Source organism: Miniopterus schreibersii, assembly GCF_964146895.1.
Source record: "Miniopterus schreibersii genome assembly, chromosome: 8".
NCBI classification, from domain to species: domain Eukaryota; kingdom Metazoa; phylum Chordata; class Mammalia; order Chiroptera; family Miniopteridae; genus Miniopterus; species Miniopterus schreibersii.
The window spans coordinates 8698748-8715557 of NC_138109.1; the positions used below are offsets into that span (position 1 = coordinate 8698748).

The 16810-nt window shown below is 49.3% G+C and overlaps 1 protein-coding gene across 9 annotated transcripts in view; it reads left to right on the forward strand.

The window, feature by feature from the left end:
• ASAP3 (ArfGAP with SH3 domain, ankyrin repeat and PH domain 3) overlaps nt 1–16810 on the forward strand; it is a 43051-nt gene that overhangs the window by 13593 nt on the left and 12648 nt on the right. For all 9 annotated transcript variants that reach the window (XM_081143976.1, XM_081143983.1, XM_081143975.1 and 6 more), the window contains 4 exons: nt 8313–8385; nt 8480–8625; nt 10663–10737; nt 12119–12168. In XM_081143976.1, coding sequence (XP_081000102.1) covers nt 8313–8385; nt 8480–8625; nt 10663–10737; nt 12119–12168 — 344 coding nt within the window. The remainder of the gene's footprint in view (nt 1–8312; nt 8386–8479; nt 8626–10662; nt 10738–12118; nt 12169–16810) is intronic.

Here is a 16810-nt window from a genome sequence, read left to right on the forward strand (position 1 = left end):
AGGGCTCTTGGGAGGAACAAACAAGGTGCCTGCCCCAGAGCCAGCACGCGGTAAGTGGGCGGAGGTTGGATTCCTGTTAGTAAGTGGACACCCTGAGAGCTTGGAATGGAGTCTTTCCTGTTGGGTGATGTGCTTTGGGCCGGGCTGGGCTGTGCTCCCCATCGCCCTGCCATGCCCGGGAGGTAAGGTGTACCCCCTTTCTCCCACTTGGCCAAGAGTCTGCAGCCGAGTCCCAGAGTTGAACTTCTTACCACGGGAATGGATCAAGTCACTGCTGTCTGTCGTCTAGAACCCTCCCAGAGCTCCCCATCACTTGTAGGGTAACTTAGAGGTTTTGGTAAACCATGGACTCTGGAGCCCGATGCCCTGGGTTTGAGTCTAGGTCTCACTACTTACTAGTTGTGTGAGCCTGGGCAAATGCCATAACTTCCCTGGGCCTCAGTTTCCTCATCTGTGAAGCCTCCTGGGGTTGTTGACAGGATTGCATGCAATACTATAAAGTATGTCATGTACTTAGAAAAAGCCTGGCACGTAGTAGTAATGAAATAGGAGCATCTGTGCAGCTCTCTTTGTGAGCATGGTCTCCTAGCGGGTCACTCGGGGCCCCCGTTTCCCCCCGGCCCTGGCTGTTCCAGAATGTGCTGAATGCTCCTACCCAGGGACTTCACAGAGGTGCCTCTCCTCTCTTAGAGTCATCTTCCCCGCCCTACTTTGCCTCATCAGTGTCTCCTCATTTTTCAAGGCTCTGGTGGAACATCACTTCATCCCAGGTTAGGGTGGGTGCTCCTTGTCTGTGCCCCCGCACAGGTTTCTCTCCTGCTCCAGGCTCGCCAAGGCCTCCTCAGTCCTTAGCAAGCCTATCCTTGTCTCCTTGTGAGCACCTTCAGGGCAGTGCCCGAACCTCACATCCCTCTCCCCAGGACCTGCACAGGGCCTGGGCACAGCCAGGCACTCAGTATGTGTGAATGAGCTCCTACTGTGTGCCAGTCTCTGTTAGAGACTTTACCCCAGCCGCTCCCTCTGTGGCCCACTGGGCGGAGAGGGGCAGGTTTGCAAATTTGAGATTCTGGACACTATTAAGGGAGTGGAGCTGAGCTGGGATTGGCCGGAGGTGGGATGCTAGCAAATACTTCTCAGTCCCACCCTTTCCCCTCCTTGCTGGCCACCCAGGAAGGCCCTTTGGGGCTCCCTGCCTTTCTCTGGATCTGGTGATTGGGCCAGTGGGTGAGAAAAAGCAAACTTAGAGCATGACATGACTAGGACACCTGTTTGCATGGGCTACGAATATCCCCAGTCTTTATGTGATGTGATTCTCAGTGGGAGGGGGCTGGAGCAGCAGCGACTATCATTCCCATTTTGCAGGTGCAAATTCGCCTGGAGAGGCAGGGACTTGCTCAGCTCAGTGTCTCAGAGGTAGTAAGGAATTGGGGCTGGAATAGAACCCAGATCTACATCCTGTGTCCTGTGCTCTTTCTACTATGTGTCCTCTTTATATATTTACTCCATGGAGCTTGGCAGCCACCTTTAGCCAGCCGATCCGCCTTAACCCCTTCCTGCCTCCCCCTCAAGGACCCTCCACCTGTTCCTTGCCCTCCATTGGTCATGGGCCCCCAGCTCTCAGGCTGACTTCTCCAAATCCCACTCTCCCATCCCATCCCTCTGCGAGAAGCCAGGCCCAGACCGCTGTCCATTGAAAGGGGCCAGATAGTTTCAGGTAACTTAGTGCAGTGGTTCCCAACTTTTCTGAATATAAGAATCTCTTGTTTTCTTTATTAACTTAGTATTGTAAAAATTTTCAAACATCCACAAAAGTATACTCACCCAGTTTCAGCGATTAATATTTTGCCAGTCCTTTCCATCTAGCATCCCTAACTTTTTTTCTGGTAATGGAGAATATAGAATATTCATAACAGAATGAACAGAACAGAATGATGACCCCCCCATTTACCCGTAACCCTGTCCTGCCCTCTCCACATCCCCACCTGCTTCCCTGACTCTCATCTTATTTTCAAGCAAATTCCAAACATCATATAGCTTCATCCTTAAATATTTCACATGAATCTGTAAACAGTAGGACTTCTTTTTTTGTTTACATAACTATAATACCATTATTATTTTTTTTACTTTTTTTTTTTTTAATCTTCACCTGAGAATATTTTTCCCATTGCTTCTCAGAGAGAGTGGAAGGGAGAGAGAGAGAGAAAGAAACATGGATGTGAGAGACACATTGATTGGTTGCCTTCCACAGACGCCCTGATCTGGGCTGCAACCAAGGTATGTGCCCTTGGCCGGAATCAAACCCAAGACCCTTCAGTCCGTGGGCCAATGCTCTAACCACTGAGCAAAACTGGCTAGGGCAAGACTTATTTTATTGGTCATTAGTGTTCACTATAAGTGCAGCTTCTTAGGGCCCTGGTAGCAACTCCATGCATCTCCAGTGCCTAGGGCCCACAGACTGGAAGTGAACAAGGGAGTTACACTCTAACAGTTTAGGTCCTGGGTCCATCTCCGCTGCTTTCTGTCTGTGTGAGCTCAGGCAACTTTCTTTACCTCTCTGGGCCTCACTGATTCATCAGCCAGATAGGATCAAAAGCAATGACAGCCTCATTGGGATGCTGAGTCTTAAAGGGTGGGTGTCAGGCTGCTTTAGAAACTGTAAAGCCCTGTACAAGATTTGGTATGTATTCTTTTTTAGTTTGAGTTTCCAATGATACCTCATCTGAGACTTTGGTTTTCAGTCTGTAAAATGAAGAGGTAATGTTAGATTATCTCTAATGTTCTGTGACTTTGTTTTTAAAGGGACAACATCATGGTCCAAAGCAAAGATAAAGGTTTCATCTCCTGTGCCAATTTCAGTTTAACTGGTAGAACTGTCTTAGCAGAATGATGAACCAAACCCAGGGTCAGTGGAAAAAATACTGTGATTGATTCATGATGGCTGTAATGGGCATGGGATGCCACAAACATGGTGCCTATGTCTTATAATAGTCCAAAGGAGTGAATGTCTAATGGTGGAATTTAATCTGCAGCTCCCAAGGCTTTAGCTTTAGCAGCTCTGCCCCCTTGGCTGAGTTGCCATAGTAACCACAGCTGGCTCTGAGAGATCACAGGAATGAAGAATGGGCCCTATTGAGGAATCCTGACCCAGGAGGGGGCCATGAAGAAGGCCTTTCCAAGCAGGACAGCTGGGCATGGCCCTGGTGCTGCCATCTGTGGTCATCTGACTGCAGAGAAGACAAACCAGAGAGCCAGAGCACGGTGTGTGTGTGTGGTTTGGGTGGGGTGGGGCAGTGCCACCAGCTGGAATTCAGGCTTTGTCTAGGACCAGCCAGGCAAGGCTATCTGAAGGCCTCCAATTGGTTTTTCAAGTTCAGACATGTCCCTGATGTTCTGTTTTACCTGACTTTGTCCAGTGCCTGCCCAGGCTCTTGCATGGAGCCATTGACTCTTAGCTTTGAGAGAAATCTATGTGGTAATCAGTGCTAAGCCCAAACCCAGGGCCTGAATCACTGTCCAGCCCCTGAAATCCTTAGGCTCCTCAAGTGCTGGGAAGCCTGCTCATTCCCACGGCCCTTAATTTTTCCTTAGGGGCTCTTCCTCTGCTCGAGCTCAAATCCGTTTTAATCTCTAATGTCTGCCTCACAGCCCTGGGGACCCTCTCCAGGGTCCGCCTGAACTAACCTGTTTTCGGTAGCACAGTCAGAGTATTTGTAGTTGGGGCCCCACCACTGTTGTTAACCTTGCTTTCTTTGGAGGGGTCTCCCTCTCTCTCCCTCTTTCCTCTCTCCTTGAAGTTTGAGAGGCTGGTGAGAGGTTATGGTAGAGGTGTGGAGTTGGGGTTCAGGTTCAGAGGCAGATCTAGTCCGAGGATCAAAGAAGTCGTGTCCCCTAACCTTTGTGGGGCAGCTGGTTGAAATGGAAAGAACATTGGCCCTAAATTGGCCAGACCTCGGTTTAAATGGTCTCTGCCATTGTTCAGCATTCTGTGACCTGGAAATACCTGGACATGTTCCTTCCCCTGGCAGCTCCATCTCTAAAATGCGAATGGCAATGCCTACCTCAAAGGGTGGCTGGGAGAGTGACAAGTAACGTTCCTGGCACAGAGCCTGCACCCGCGACATGTAACATCTTGCACTCTGTGGCTGCCCAGTGGCAGAGGTTGCACGTGGCCCCTCTGCACCTGTGGTCCCACATCTTGCTGAGCAGGATCATTGGGATCATCTTTAATTAGCTCAGGGAAAGTTAAGAAATCCCTAAATGAAGTTGAATTTTGAAATAGATAACAGTGTTAGCTATCACATTATAGTGTTATAAGCACTTTACCTATGTGAATTCATTTAACCTCCCCAACAACCCTATTAACCCTATTTTGTGAATGGGGAAGTTGAGGCACAGAGAGGTCACAGAGCGAGTACCTAAGGAGCTAATATATTCAAAACCAGGTAGTTTGGGGCCAGCTCCATACTTTTAACAATGATGATTTACTGCATCTCAGAAGGGTAGAATTAGACCGGTGATTCCCAAGCTTTAGTGTACATCGGAATCACCTGGAGGACTTGTTAAAACACAAATCCCTGGGCCCCACCCAGATTTTCTGATCCAGCCAGAGAATTTGCATTTCTAACATGTTCCCAGGTGATGCTGATGCTGCTGGTTCAGGGGCCCCACTCTGAGAATGACCGACTATTGGGGGTTAAATGGACCCACCTAAATCTAGACGTGAGTTTTTCCCCTAACCTATCCAGGCTCACACATGGGAAATAAGGGTTGGCCTCACACAGAGGCAGAAAACAAACCACAGTAAGAATCATGCTCATATTTTCCAAATGCCTCAAGCCTTGTTGGCAAGTGTCTGCGATCTCATGTAAGTCTCACAGTAACTCTGAGTTAAGTGGAAAATGGATTTCCCTCCATGTTATATTACTTTTCTCCCATTTTAAAGAAGACGCAGTTTGGAGAACTGGCTGGGCTAGTATCTCCCTGGGAGATCATTTTGGGGAGACTGGGGCCAGCATCTCGGCTTGTGACACATCAGTGCAGGGTTCTGGACACCTCTGTGTTTTTCCCCAAATACCTTCCCATCCCCAGGCTATGATCAGAATTTCCTCCTTAAAATTATATTTCTTTAGCTTAAATCTTTGCCCATGTATCATAGAGGGTAGGTATTATCATTTACACCCCAGTGTGAATGATTTTCAGATATTTTCTTGAGAAGAGGGTGATTAGAATTCTCCCCTCTTGTGCCCCCTTCAGGCACTTGTGTGTTTATGTCTGAGAGCCTCCTGAAGAAAGGGCCATCCCGGCTGAAGAGGCACCAATAGATGCTTGTTGGGATGAATGAATGAGCGAGTGAGCAACTATGTTAATCTCCTTGCCCTTTCTTCCCAGAGCAAGCCTCCCTCTAGCAGTCCTGCCTTATACTCAGTGTTCCCCACGCTGCCTCACAGCACAGTCTCCTAGTTTCTTTTCTTCCTGTTCAGCCCTAGAGTCAAGCATCATAGCTTATGGAAGCTTCCCTGTTCTTCCTAAGCAGACAGGGCTCTGCTTCCCCTGGGCGCCCAGGTACCTTATCCATCTAACATGGTGGCCCTAATAACATTGCTTTACAAGTATCTATTTACTTGGCTCTTTCTCCCCTTAGATGATGATGTCCTGAGAGCTGAGATTGTGTCTTTTAAACAGGGTATGAATGCATAGCAGGCACTCAGTAACTAGTTGAATGAATGAATGAATGAATGAATGAATGAATGAATGAATGAATGAATAGCTGTGTGAACCTTGGTTGTTAAGAGCAGTAGGGACAGGAATAGTATATTTCTGGGAAGCCATGTCCTGCTATGCGTCTGGCAAAGCTATCAAGGGACAGTTTGTGGGCGATTAGGGTGACTTACCTGCCTGTGCAGGGACAGAATATCCAACATAACAAGAGCTGGAAGTTATCAGAAACCAGGGCAGCTCATTCCTTCGGCCTTTCTGTGGCAGCCTGGGTCTCATGTTTCTTTCTACATGTCTGCTTTGTTCTTTGTTCATTGCACGTGGTGGGCAAGATGTCCCAGCTTAGGCACTTCCAATCAGTTAGCTAGCTTCCCAGAGCCCAGTTCCAAATTCCTTGGGGAGAGAATCTGATTGGCCTCCCTTGGGTCAAGTGTCCACCCTGGTCCAGTCAACTGTGGCTGGAACAAACAAGGCAGCAAGGGTTCACTTCTAGAGGGGAGGAAGGCAGTTTTCAGAGAATGGGTATCATGGGGTGGGAAGACTCCCCAGAAGGCATCTAGAGCATGGACATAGTAGACCTCTCAGGTCCGTGTCCAGGACTTTGCAAACTGTCATTCATTTAGGTAGACAATTTTGAGAACCTTCTGTATGCTATGCACACAGATCTACCTTCTAGGGAGTTTTCTAAATCTCTTTGGAATTTGTTCATATCTTTACCTTGTACTGAATTTTAGGGTGAAGTCATAGCTCCTTAAGTTGATCACCTCTTAGCTTTCCCTTTTCAGGTCTCAAGGTGGGGATCAAGGGCTTTGGTGGACATGTGTCTCCCCATCCTGGTCTTTAGGAACTATAGTGATGTCTGTGTTCTCTCCTCTTGTCTTTGTCTCTCTAGTAAGAAGTGTCTTAGTTCTTTAGCTGATTCCATTATGACCCCCTCTCCCCAGTCTCTCTTAAGTTCTTGACTTTCGTTCTTTCTTCAGCCCTGTGATGGGCCTCCACTGGTCCCGAATGAAAGTATCTCAAGTTCATACCCAGGGAGGAGAATATTAGGTTTCTAATCTATATAGGAAAAGTATACAGAATGTAATTGGCCTTTTTATCACTATCAGCAGCTGCTGCTAATGATCATAGGTACTATTCATCGAGGACACACTCTGCTTGGCACCATGCAAACCTTTTATGTGCATCACCTCCTCCAAAATCATCCTCATAATGCCTTGGGGAGAGAATCTGATTGGTCTACCTTGGGTCAAGTGTCCACCCTGGTCCAGTTAACTCTGGATAGAACAAACAAGGCAGCTGAGAGGTAGGCATTCTTTCCCCTTTTACAGATAGCTGATCAGGGAGCTCAGAGAGGATAGGTAACTTCCCCAAGGTCACACAGCATCTGGGCAGTGGAGCTGGGCTTCAAAACCAGACACTCTCCTTCCAGAGGCTTCCCACATGCCAGAAGCTTCCAAGAATACCCCACATGGCCTCTAAGCTCTGCCCTGTGTATGTCCTTCTGTGAGCATTATTTAGACTCTTTGGAGATACCATTCCAGTGTGTTTGCTAACTCTTGTCACATTGCAGTAACTCTTTGGAGATGAAACTCAGATCGCATTTTAGTCACTGGACAAAACAGGTGGGGCTGGGGTCAGGGAGGGGCTGTGGTTAGAGCACTGTCCTGGGGCACCCCTGGACAGCTCTGCTGCCTGCCCACTGTTTGACCCTGGGCATGCCCCCCCCCCCCCCGGCCTCAGATTCCTCATGTGTGGCTCTGTGGGCCCTTTGCAGCCCTAACATTCCAACTTAACTATGTATTTCATAAGGGTTTCATGAGGTTGGCAGCTTCCACACCCCACTGAAAGAGGGGTGGTTTCCACATGGCATGAACCCACCTGGGGCATGTGAGGCCTGCTTCTCGCCACCATACCTCCTGGCATTCCCCTGTCTGCTGTTTGTTCTGCAATGCCTTGACTTTGAGGTTGCCTGGTGTCGTCCCACCAGTTCTCTCCAGGGGCATGTTGAATGTGTCCCCTCTGCCCTCTCTGATCTCACTGCCCACCCACAGTATCCCGGCTCTGCCTCCTCGCCCTCACATGGCAGCTTATTGAGCCTGGGATTTGGGGAACAAGCATTCCCCCATCCATGTCTTTTGAGAATGTAGAGATGTCCATGTTCTCTCCTGGTCCTTGGCTAAGCATTTTGTACATATTCGCAGAATCGTTAATTCCCTCAGCAATTCCTGGAGTCTACAGTATCAAGCCTATTTTGCAGACAAGTTCAGAGAAGTTATCAGGTTTGTCTAGGTGACACACTAGTTAGTGCCAGAGCTGAGATTCAAGCCAGGCCTGGCACATCCCTCTACACCACACGCCTCGGAATCGCTACATTCGCTCAGCCTGCACTGGAATCAGGCAGGAGTCTGTGTTGCGACTGGCCTGTGGTTTCCTGTGTGGCCTGGGTAGAAGAGGGTGGTCTGTTTATGTTTGGTGGGGGGTGCAGGGGGTCACTATGGAGGAAACTCTATTTGTGTGTTTGGAGGGTGGGATCGTGGAGTCAGGCACCCGTCCCAGCTGGGCATCCCTGAACCTCTGTCCACTCTTGCTTCCAGATGCTGGAAGGAGACCAGGCCATCCTGCAGAGAATAAAGAAGGCTGTGCGGGCAATCCACAGCTCTGGCCTTGGTGAGTGAGCCCGCTCGATGCCCAGCCTGGCCAGGCAGCCCCTTCCCCAGCCCCAGCCTGGAGCTACCTCTGAGCACCTTCCCTATCTCCGCAGGCCACGTGGAGAATGAAGAGCAGTACCGAGAGGCCGTGGAGTCTTTAGGCAATAGCCACCTGTCCCAGAACAGTCACGAGCTGTCCACTGGCTTCCTGAACTTGGCCGTGTTCACCCGCGAGGTGGCCGCACTCTTCAAGAACCTGGTGAGGCCCTTGATCCTTTCTCAGCCAGCCCCCCCCGCCCAGGCTCAGGGTAGCTCTAGTGGGCTTAGGCACCTGGCCGGAAAGGGTTGGGTTCCACCCTTCTCCCAGGTTGTCATTGATCTCTAGTCTCCCTTGACCTCTGACCCATGACCTGAGGTCCCTTTCTAGTTCTGACTACCTTTGCCTTCTTCCTCCCTTCATCCTCAAAGCCTAGAACCTGCCTTGTCTCAATAAGCCTCTCAGCCCTGCATGCGTCCCAGAGGCCTCAGGTTCCTTTCTGAGACTGCCTCCTCCCCTGTCCTTGGGTCCCTGCCTTGAGGCCACCTGAGATAGAATCTCTTCCCTGTGCAGGCCTGGTTCTCAGTACCTTACGTGTTAACTCATTAATCCAGGAGCACAGCTCGGTGGCGTTGGTTTTACTGCTTTCCCCACTTCACAGGCTAGGAAACTAGGACATAAGGTTAAGCAATTTCCTAAGGTCAGATAGCTGGATTGAACCCAGGATGTCTGGCTCGAGTGTCTGAACACAAGACTGGCCATATCCCTTCCCAGTAAAGCCCCTCTCCTTCCAGGCTTCCTTAGGCTGGCTCTTGGACCTCGTGGCTCGTCCCAGTAGTGCACTCCAGGGCTGGCAGGGCCGCATCTCTGACGAGCAGTTTGCTCAGTGATTCAGTACCCGGACCTCAGGCTTAGACTGGGGTCTCAGATGCCTGCTTTGCTGCTCACTAGGTGTGTGACCCTAGGTGAGTCACTCAATGTGCCTGAGCCCCAGGTCTCTCATCTGTAAAACTGGGGTAGCAGTGGTACCCGCCTCACAGTTGTAATGAGGATCACACAAGTTGAGTGCCTACTCCAGAGTAAGCGCTGAGTGTTAGCTAATATTGCCATCTGTCATTATAGCTCTTTGTGTAGTGTTGCCTCTCACCCTGGCCTACACAGAGGCCTTTCACAGTGTTTGAGATGAGCTGCATAGTGATCTCCTTTGTCTCTACCTCTCTTTCCCTTGTGTCACTCAAGCCGGTGTTTGCTGAGGGTCTAGTCTATCATAGGCATTGTACCAGGGGCTGGTGACACAGGAGTCAGGCTCTGCCTCAGAGAGCCACAGTCTAGTGGGAGAGACAGGAGCTGAGATGTAGGGTGATACCAAGCAATACCAGCAGTGTGGCACAAACTCAAGGACTTAGCAGGTTGGGTCAGAGTAGTGCTGCCATGGTTCAGAAAAGGGGAAGTCAGCATAGGTCACGGGCAGGAGTGGTCAGGAAGGCTCCCTGGAGAACGAGAGGCGTGGGCTATATCTTGAAAGGTGGACTGAAATATTATACAGGCCATTTGAGGTTGCCAAATGACAGAAATTCAACCCAAACTAGGTTAATTTTTAAAGGGGGAATTCATTAGCCCCTGTAATGGAAAGTCTAGGAGTGTAACTGGGTTTAGGCTCCTTCTTTCTCTTAGATAGTTTCTTTTTGTCTCTGCTCAGTGGGCAAGATGGCCCAGCAGGCCCAGGTTCATATCTTGCCTGAAGAAAGATACAGTATTTCTCCCGTGACTGTGGCAGTAAAGTCCCAGAAAGGATCTGATTGGCTGGCTTGGGCCACATGCCTGTTCCTGATCCAACCCCTATGGCCTAAAAATGGTCAGCTCTGGTCAGCTCTGACTGCTGTGTTCTCCCCTGGTGACCACAGGGAAGGGGTTCCCCACATTAAAGGGGAGACAAGGAACTAGTGAGAACAAAAACAACAGATGGGCACGATAGGGGGACAGAGAGGGGAGGGGAGGTGCTCCTGGCAAAAGAACAGAGATGGGACGGATCATGGACATGCCTGGGACAGTGAGGTGCTGAGGACGGTTAGTCAGGGGAAGTGGAACAGCTTTTATGGGAGGCCGACTGTGCCACCCCTTCTACCCTCCCCCTTTCTCATCTTTCTCTCCCCTGCTTTCCTTGCCCCCCAGTGATAGCCTTTGCCTCTCTATACTTGAGCCCCTTGGGGCTGGACAGATGATCACCCAAGGTGGGTATGGGGGTCTCTGCTTTTCCAGGTTCAGAACCTGAACAACATTGTCTCTTTCCCACTGGACAGTCTGTTGAAGGGGCAACTAAGGGACGGGCGACAGGTGAGTTTCCAGGTGGGGAGAGGTGGTGGGATGGAGCAAGTCAGGGGTGGGCAGGAGACCATAGCGGAGGCCAAGTGAGGCTGTCACAGTGGAAGTACTGGCCCCATATTACTGACTCTCGGAAGGACAGGAGGACCTGGCTCCAGGGTCAGCCTAGGATGGCTGGCCTGCTGTCTGCCAAAGCCCTATGTGAAATAGCTCACGGAATTCTTATAACCCTATGAGGTGGGTTCTGTAGGTACTGTCATCCCCACTTTGCAGTTGAGGAAATCGAGGCCCAGGGAGTTTGGCAATCTGCTTACAGTTTACACAGCTAGTCAGTGGAGGAGCCAGTGTGGGATCAGGACTCTGCTTGGCTGCTCTCTCTGCACCTGGCAGCTCCTGGCTTGAGGCAGAGTGGAGCTCAAAGAAGGTGACAATAATCTCCCTGGAAAGGCTGCCCCAGAAGGTCCTGGGCAGGAGCTGTCCTCCCCCTAGAGGCTTCCCTCCTCGCCCCAGGCTAGACACCAGATTGGGAACCACCCAAACCAGACAGGCAGCTTTTCACCTGGCCGACTGGGGCATCCGGAAGTCAGGGCTGTTCTGAGGGTGTGAACAGCTGGGCCCAGGCAAACTAGGGCAGGGATGAGCCAGGTCTCACTAGCTTGCTGTCTGGCTTTGGGTAGGAGACCATAGGGGACCACTTCTTAGCCTCTCAGTGCTTGTTCCTCTACCTGGACCCTTCCTGGTGAGAGGATGAGCTAGTGCCAGGCAGAAGAAGCTGATAGGATAAAGTTGAGGGGGGGTCTGACCTTCATCCCCCCTCCTCATCCTCATGGTGAGCTCCATTTCTTTTTTTTTTTTTAAATATGTTTGTATTGCTTTCAGAGAGAGGAAGGGAGAGGGAGAGAGAGCTAAAAACATCAATGACGAGATAAAATCATCGATCAGCTGCCTCCTGCACACCCCGTACTGGAGTTCGAGCCTGAAACCCAGGCATGTGTCCTGACCTGGAATTGAACCATGACCTCCTGGTTCATAGGTTGACACTCAACCACTGAGCAACACCGGCCAGGCAGTGATCTCCATTTCCAATGGAGGGAATTCAGGGAAGACCCCCAAAATCTCCCCACCCCCTGGCCTGGGCCCACTAAACCCTACTGATTCTTGGCAAGTGTGGGAAGAGGTCAGGTGGGAGAAAAGGCTCAGCCCTGATTAATAGGGTCAGTTTCTACTGGGGAGAAGGTTTGCAGTCAGGACTATGGGGGCAGGGCTGGTTGGAGTATGGCTCGAATGGCATAGGGGAGCACAAAAGTGCAGGGTTCCCTATAGATAGTAAAGTCTACTGTTGATTCCACACTCCAAGTGCCCCTTTGGGAAAATTGTTCTTTTTAAACCACAGGATTCCAAAAAACAGCTGGAGAAGGCGTGGAAGGACTATGAAGCCAAAATGTAAGTGTCCGCGGCCAGGTGGTTTGTCCAGGAAAGTGATGTTTGTGTTGTAGCAGGAGACTGGATTCGGGAAGAACCTAAACACTGCCAGGATATGCCACCCAAAAGTGCATGACATCTTGCTCTCTAGTTGCATTTATGGGGGGTGGGAGTGGTCGTGGTGGGGGTGGTTTATGAACAGGCCTAACTAGAGTCTGGGGGCTGGACCACAAGACCACCACAGGGGAGCTATTGCGAAGGGATTGCAGAACGCTGCTCTCAGAGACCCAGCTACTTTGTGGTGCTTGGTGTGCCAGAGACAGAGGAGCTACTGTTTACTGGACACCTCTATATGCTGGTCATTTAACCCTCACAATCACCCAGCCCTGTGAGGGAGATATTAGTATCCCAATTGGCAGAGAGGGAATTGGAGGCTCAGAGAGATTAAGTCACTTTCCCAAGGCCACACAGCAGAGGCAGAGCTTGGGTTTGTGCACCTTGATCCTCCTTCTGCACCACCAGGTGGTATCTATAAGCAGTTGGACATAGAGGAGGAAAGGGAGTTGATGGCATACCCTGGCCTCTTGTGTGCACCACCGATGACATCGTGGGGATGAAGGAGCCTCAGGCACCCAGTGACCAACTCCCTGTGAGTGGAGACACCTCAGGCTCTGACTTCTGGACTCTGCAGGTCCTACCTCAACCCTCTACCAGGGCCCAGCCAGGCCCACTGTACCCCTTTATAAAATTTTTTCGCTTGCATTTTGCAAAAGCTATACATGTTCATTATGAATAACTTAGAAGCTCTGAAGTAAAAGAAGAAACATTTTAATCATCCTGAGGAGAGGATTAGGGTCATGCGGGGAGTATCTAGTACTTCTCTGTTGTTTGAGGGTTTCTTTTACATGGTGTGGGTAGCACAGTAATTTTATCACTTAAAAAGGGTGAGGGAAGAAGGAACTAACAAAAACTAAGAGGAAAATCCTTCATTTCCAAGGCTAAAGTATTAACATCTTTGTAGCTATTTTTCTATATATAAATATTTGTATAAATCTCTACATCATTACATGTTCATATACAGTGTCACTTAAATGGTGCAAGGTGTGCCGATGTCTGCATGTCCACAGTGTATTTTATCTGCCCCTGTCATTGGGGAAGCATCCTTGGAACTAAATCTTTGCTCCCACTCATAAATATTTCTGTAGGTTCAATTCCAAGAAGTAGATCCTGGAGCTTTATTGTTCCAACTCCCGGAGCCACGGGGAGGAACCTCTCCCTCTACCATGAAGGTTATGACTTCTCCCTCCACCACCAGCATCTCCATCTGCACTCCAGCTATGGGTGTAGATCCTGCAGTGGTGGGTGTGGGAGCTATGATGGGTGTTGCCATCTGCCCTCATTAAAGGCCTAGGGAGGGGTGTGGACACACAAGCTATCTTTTGCTTTATGGATGTGGGTCACATGGCTTTCCTGAGTTACCTTGAAAAAGCCCTTAGCCTCTCAGGGCATTGTCTACCAAATGGGAAGAATAAACCTTACCCTGCTGACCTTCCCCAAGGAGCTCTGCTTGTACCAGGTTTATATATTGAGCTTGCCTATGAGGGTCCATTTATTTTTTTATTTTATTTTATTTTTTTTAATATATCTTTATTGACTTCAGAGAGAGAGGAAGGAAGAAGGAGAGAGAGATAGAAACATCAATGATGAGAGAGTCATTGATCAAGCCCGCAACCCGGGCATGTGCCCTGACCGGGAATCGAACTCCGATCGCCTGGATCCTAGGTTGATGCTCAACCGCTGAGCCACGCCCGGCCGGGCGAGGTTCCATTTAAAGAAAAGATTCTGTGTAACTGATGGGGAAAGGGGCTTGGCTGAGATGATTTAGTGAGTTATCGATAGGGCCTGGCCTAAAACCCAAAGCTTCTGAGTCCAGTGTTCTTCCTGCCTTGCTACGTGGTCTCCTGGCTTCTGACATGCATGTTACATAGGTTGAGCTACATGTCCTGGCATAGGTGATTTGTACATTTCTTTTTATGAGCGCTCCAGGTACAGCTAGATATTGATGAGCCATGAGTCAAACCAGTCTGGGCAGCAGCTGGAAGGGCCCAGGGCCCTGATAGCATCTGTCTGAAAACACGAGGAGTCTCATCCGTGGATTGTTCATATAGGAGGAGGGTTCCCGCTCCACCTGGCACTGTTGAAAAGGCATCTCAGGCCCCGTGCAGGGGCCAAGTTTATCTAGGATGTTCCATGTGCAGGTCTGTTTCCTCATCCGCAAAATGGGGCCAGTGATACCTTGCAGCATTGCTATGGGGATGAAGTAAGTGTAGTGCATGTGAAGCTCCTGGCACTGCATTTCAACAAGTATGTATTGGCCATCTTTCTGAGCCAGAGCTGGGACCACAGTAACACAGCAAGGGGCTGAGAGGTGGGAGCCCAGACCTCTGCTCCCAACATTTCCCCTAGTCAGCTTGGGATCGTGGGCAATCATTTCCCTTGTCTGGGTCTCAGCTTCATCATTTGCAAAATAATCCCTGACCATGATCTATTGAAAAAGACACCATGACTGTCACCAGCTGTGGGAGCCAGGAATGAAAAGAGGGATGGAACAAATCTGAGCACAGTGTTGGCCAGGTAGACCTGGGTTCAAATCCTGCTCTACCAGTTAACAGCTGTGTGACTTGAACAAGTGACTTATCATCTCAGGCCCCTCAGCTATAAAATGGGGTTATTGCTTTAGTGCCTAAAAATAATAATTAGTAATAATAGCAGCTAATACTTATACTTAATTAAGAGCTTCCTTTGTACCAGACACTGTGATAAGCCCTTTACATCTGTTACCTGATTTATTCCCCTTGGCAGGGAAAGGTGCCATTATTACCTCCAATCTGTAGGTAAGTAGTGAGGGGAAAAACCACCACATTCCCCGCCTTAGTGGGTCCCACTGGTTTGTAAGCAAGAAGAGAAGTGGCTCAGTAAATAAGCAATAAGGCCATAATCAGCACACATGTAGCAGAAAAAGCAAGTCGTTTTGTTTGGGTGGAGGGGAGGGTGGTCGGAACAGGCATCACAGGAGAGGTGGTTCCAGGCCAGGCTGGTGGGTGCCTGACCCACTTTGTTTCCTCTCCTCTCCTCCCCTCTGTGTTTCCCGTCTCCCGAGTGTTGCGCTGCCATCCCCTCTCCAGCCACCTCCTCCTTAGTAACCAGCATTTCAGCATGTTTCACTCGCCATTTCATTTCACTCCTGCTGCCGCTCCATTCAGAGGAACTAAGAGCCTTCCTAATGGTTGAAATGTTTATAAATGTTGGTGATCCTTGAGGACAGGGAAGGAATGGGAGTTGCTGTTATATGGGGGGGGGGGGGGTGTGATGGAATAAAAAGCACTCCCCAGCTATTAGTTTGAGGTGTCTCAGGTCATCTGATGTCAGACTTCGTAGGGTAAATCTCTGTAAATTACCAGAGCTGAGGCTGAGGGACAGAGCCATGGTAATTCACAAAGTCATGTATGTACCTTACAGTTTATCTTCATCCTGGGCTAACTTGCTCTGTCCTTTAATCTCCACTGGACTCTGTATTTAAAATATTGAATAAATAACTAAGGAAGTACCCTATACTGGAAAGAGTATCTAAAGGAATCACTAATAGTTCTTATTTAATCATTAGTATCATTATCATCACCATAATCCTGCCATTTATTGAAGGCTTACCATATGCCAGGGACTGTACTAAATGTTTCCCATGTAATCACATCACCTGAGAACTAGACAGTATTAGTATCATTTTTGAAATGGAGGAACTGAGGCTTAGAAAGGTTTATAAAGGTTAAGTAAGTGAGGGAGCTGCCAGTCAGTTCCAGAATCCACGTTTCTAGCCACTGTACTGTATTGTCACTTCCTTTCTGTCCATTTACTCTGCAGCAGACAGCCTTCCATGCCACCATGTATACAGAGCCTCCACATCCTTTTTAAGAGCTGCCTAATGTCCCTATACAGGGACATAGCATAATTGATTTAACCACTTCCTGTTGGTACACACCTAGTTTGCTTTTTTCACTATTGAGAGATATAGTAACGATATATACTTGGGAGAGTCCCCTGCCCCCTCCCAGCTGCTCTGCCCACTCAGTCTCCTGCCCTACTTAGCAAGCTGCCAGGCTCATCATTGCTAACACTGCAGGCCTAGCCATTGCCTCTCTACTGCTTATCTTCAGATCCAAAATGAGGCATCTGCCCTGATCCTCAGGCCCAGTTCACAGATCCGGTACTTACCCCTAACAGCACCCTGCCACAAACTCCCACTCAGAATGAAAAACAACCACTTGTGAGAAAATTTAAATAAACTTTAAAAGCCTGCAGAACCCCACTCTAGAGCAGTGGTTCTCACCCAGGGATACTTTTGCACCTCCACCCTCACCCCCAGGAGACATTTCTGGTTTTCACAACTGGGGAGATTGGCATCTAAGAGGTCATGGATGCTGCTAAGCATCCTACACCCACAAGGCAGCACCCACAACAAATGTCTTTAGTTCCAAGGTTGAGAAACTGCTCCAGGTAGATTCTGCATGTAAACACTGTCCTAGAGGTCTCACCTCAGTAAGGCCTGGCGCCTTAGTGCCAGAAGGGACCATTCTAGGCCATTGCTCCCTCATTTTACAGATGGGAA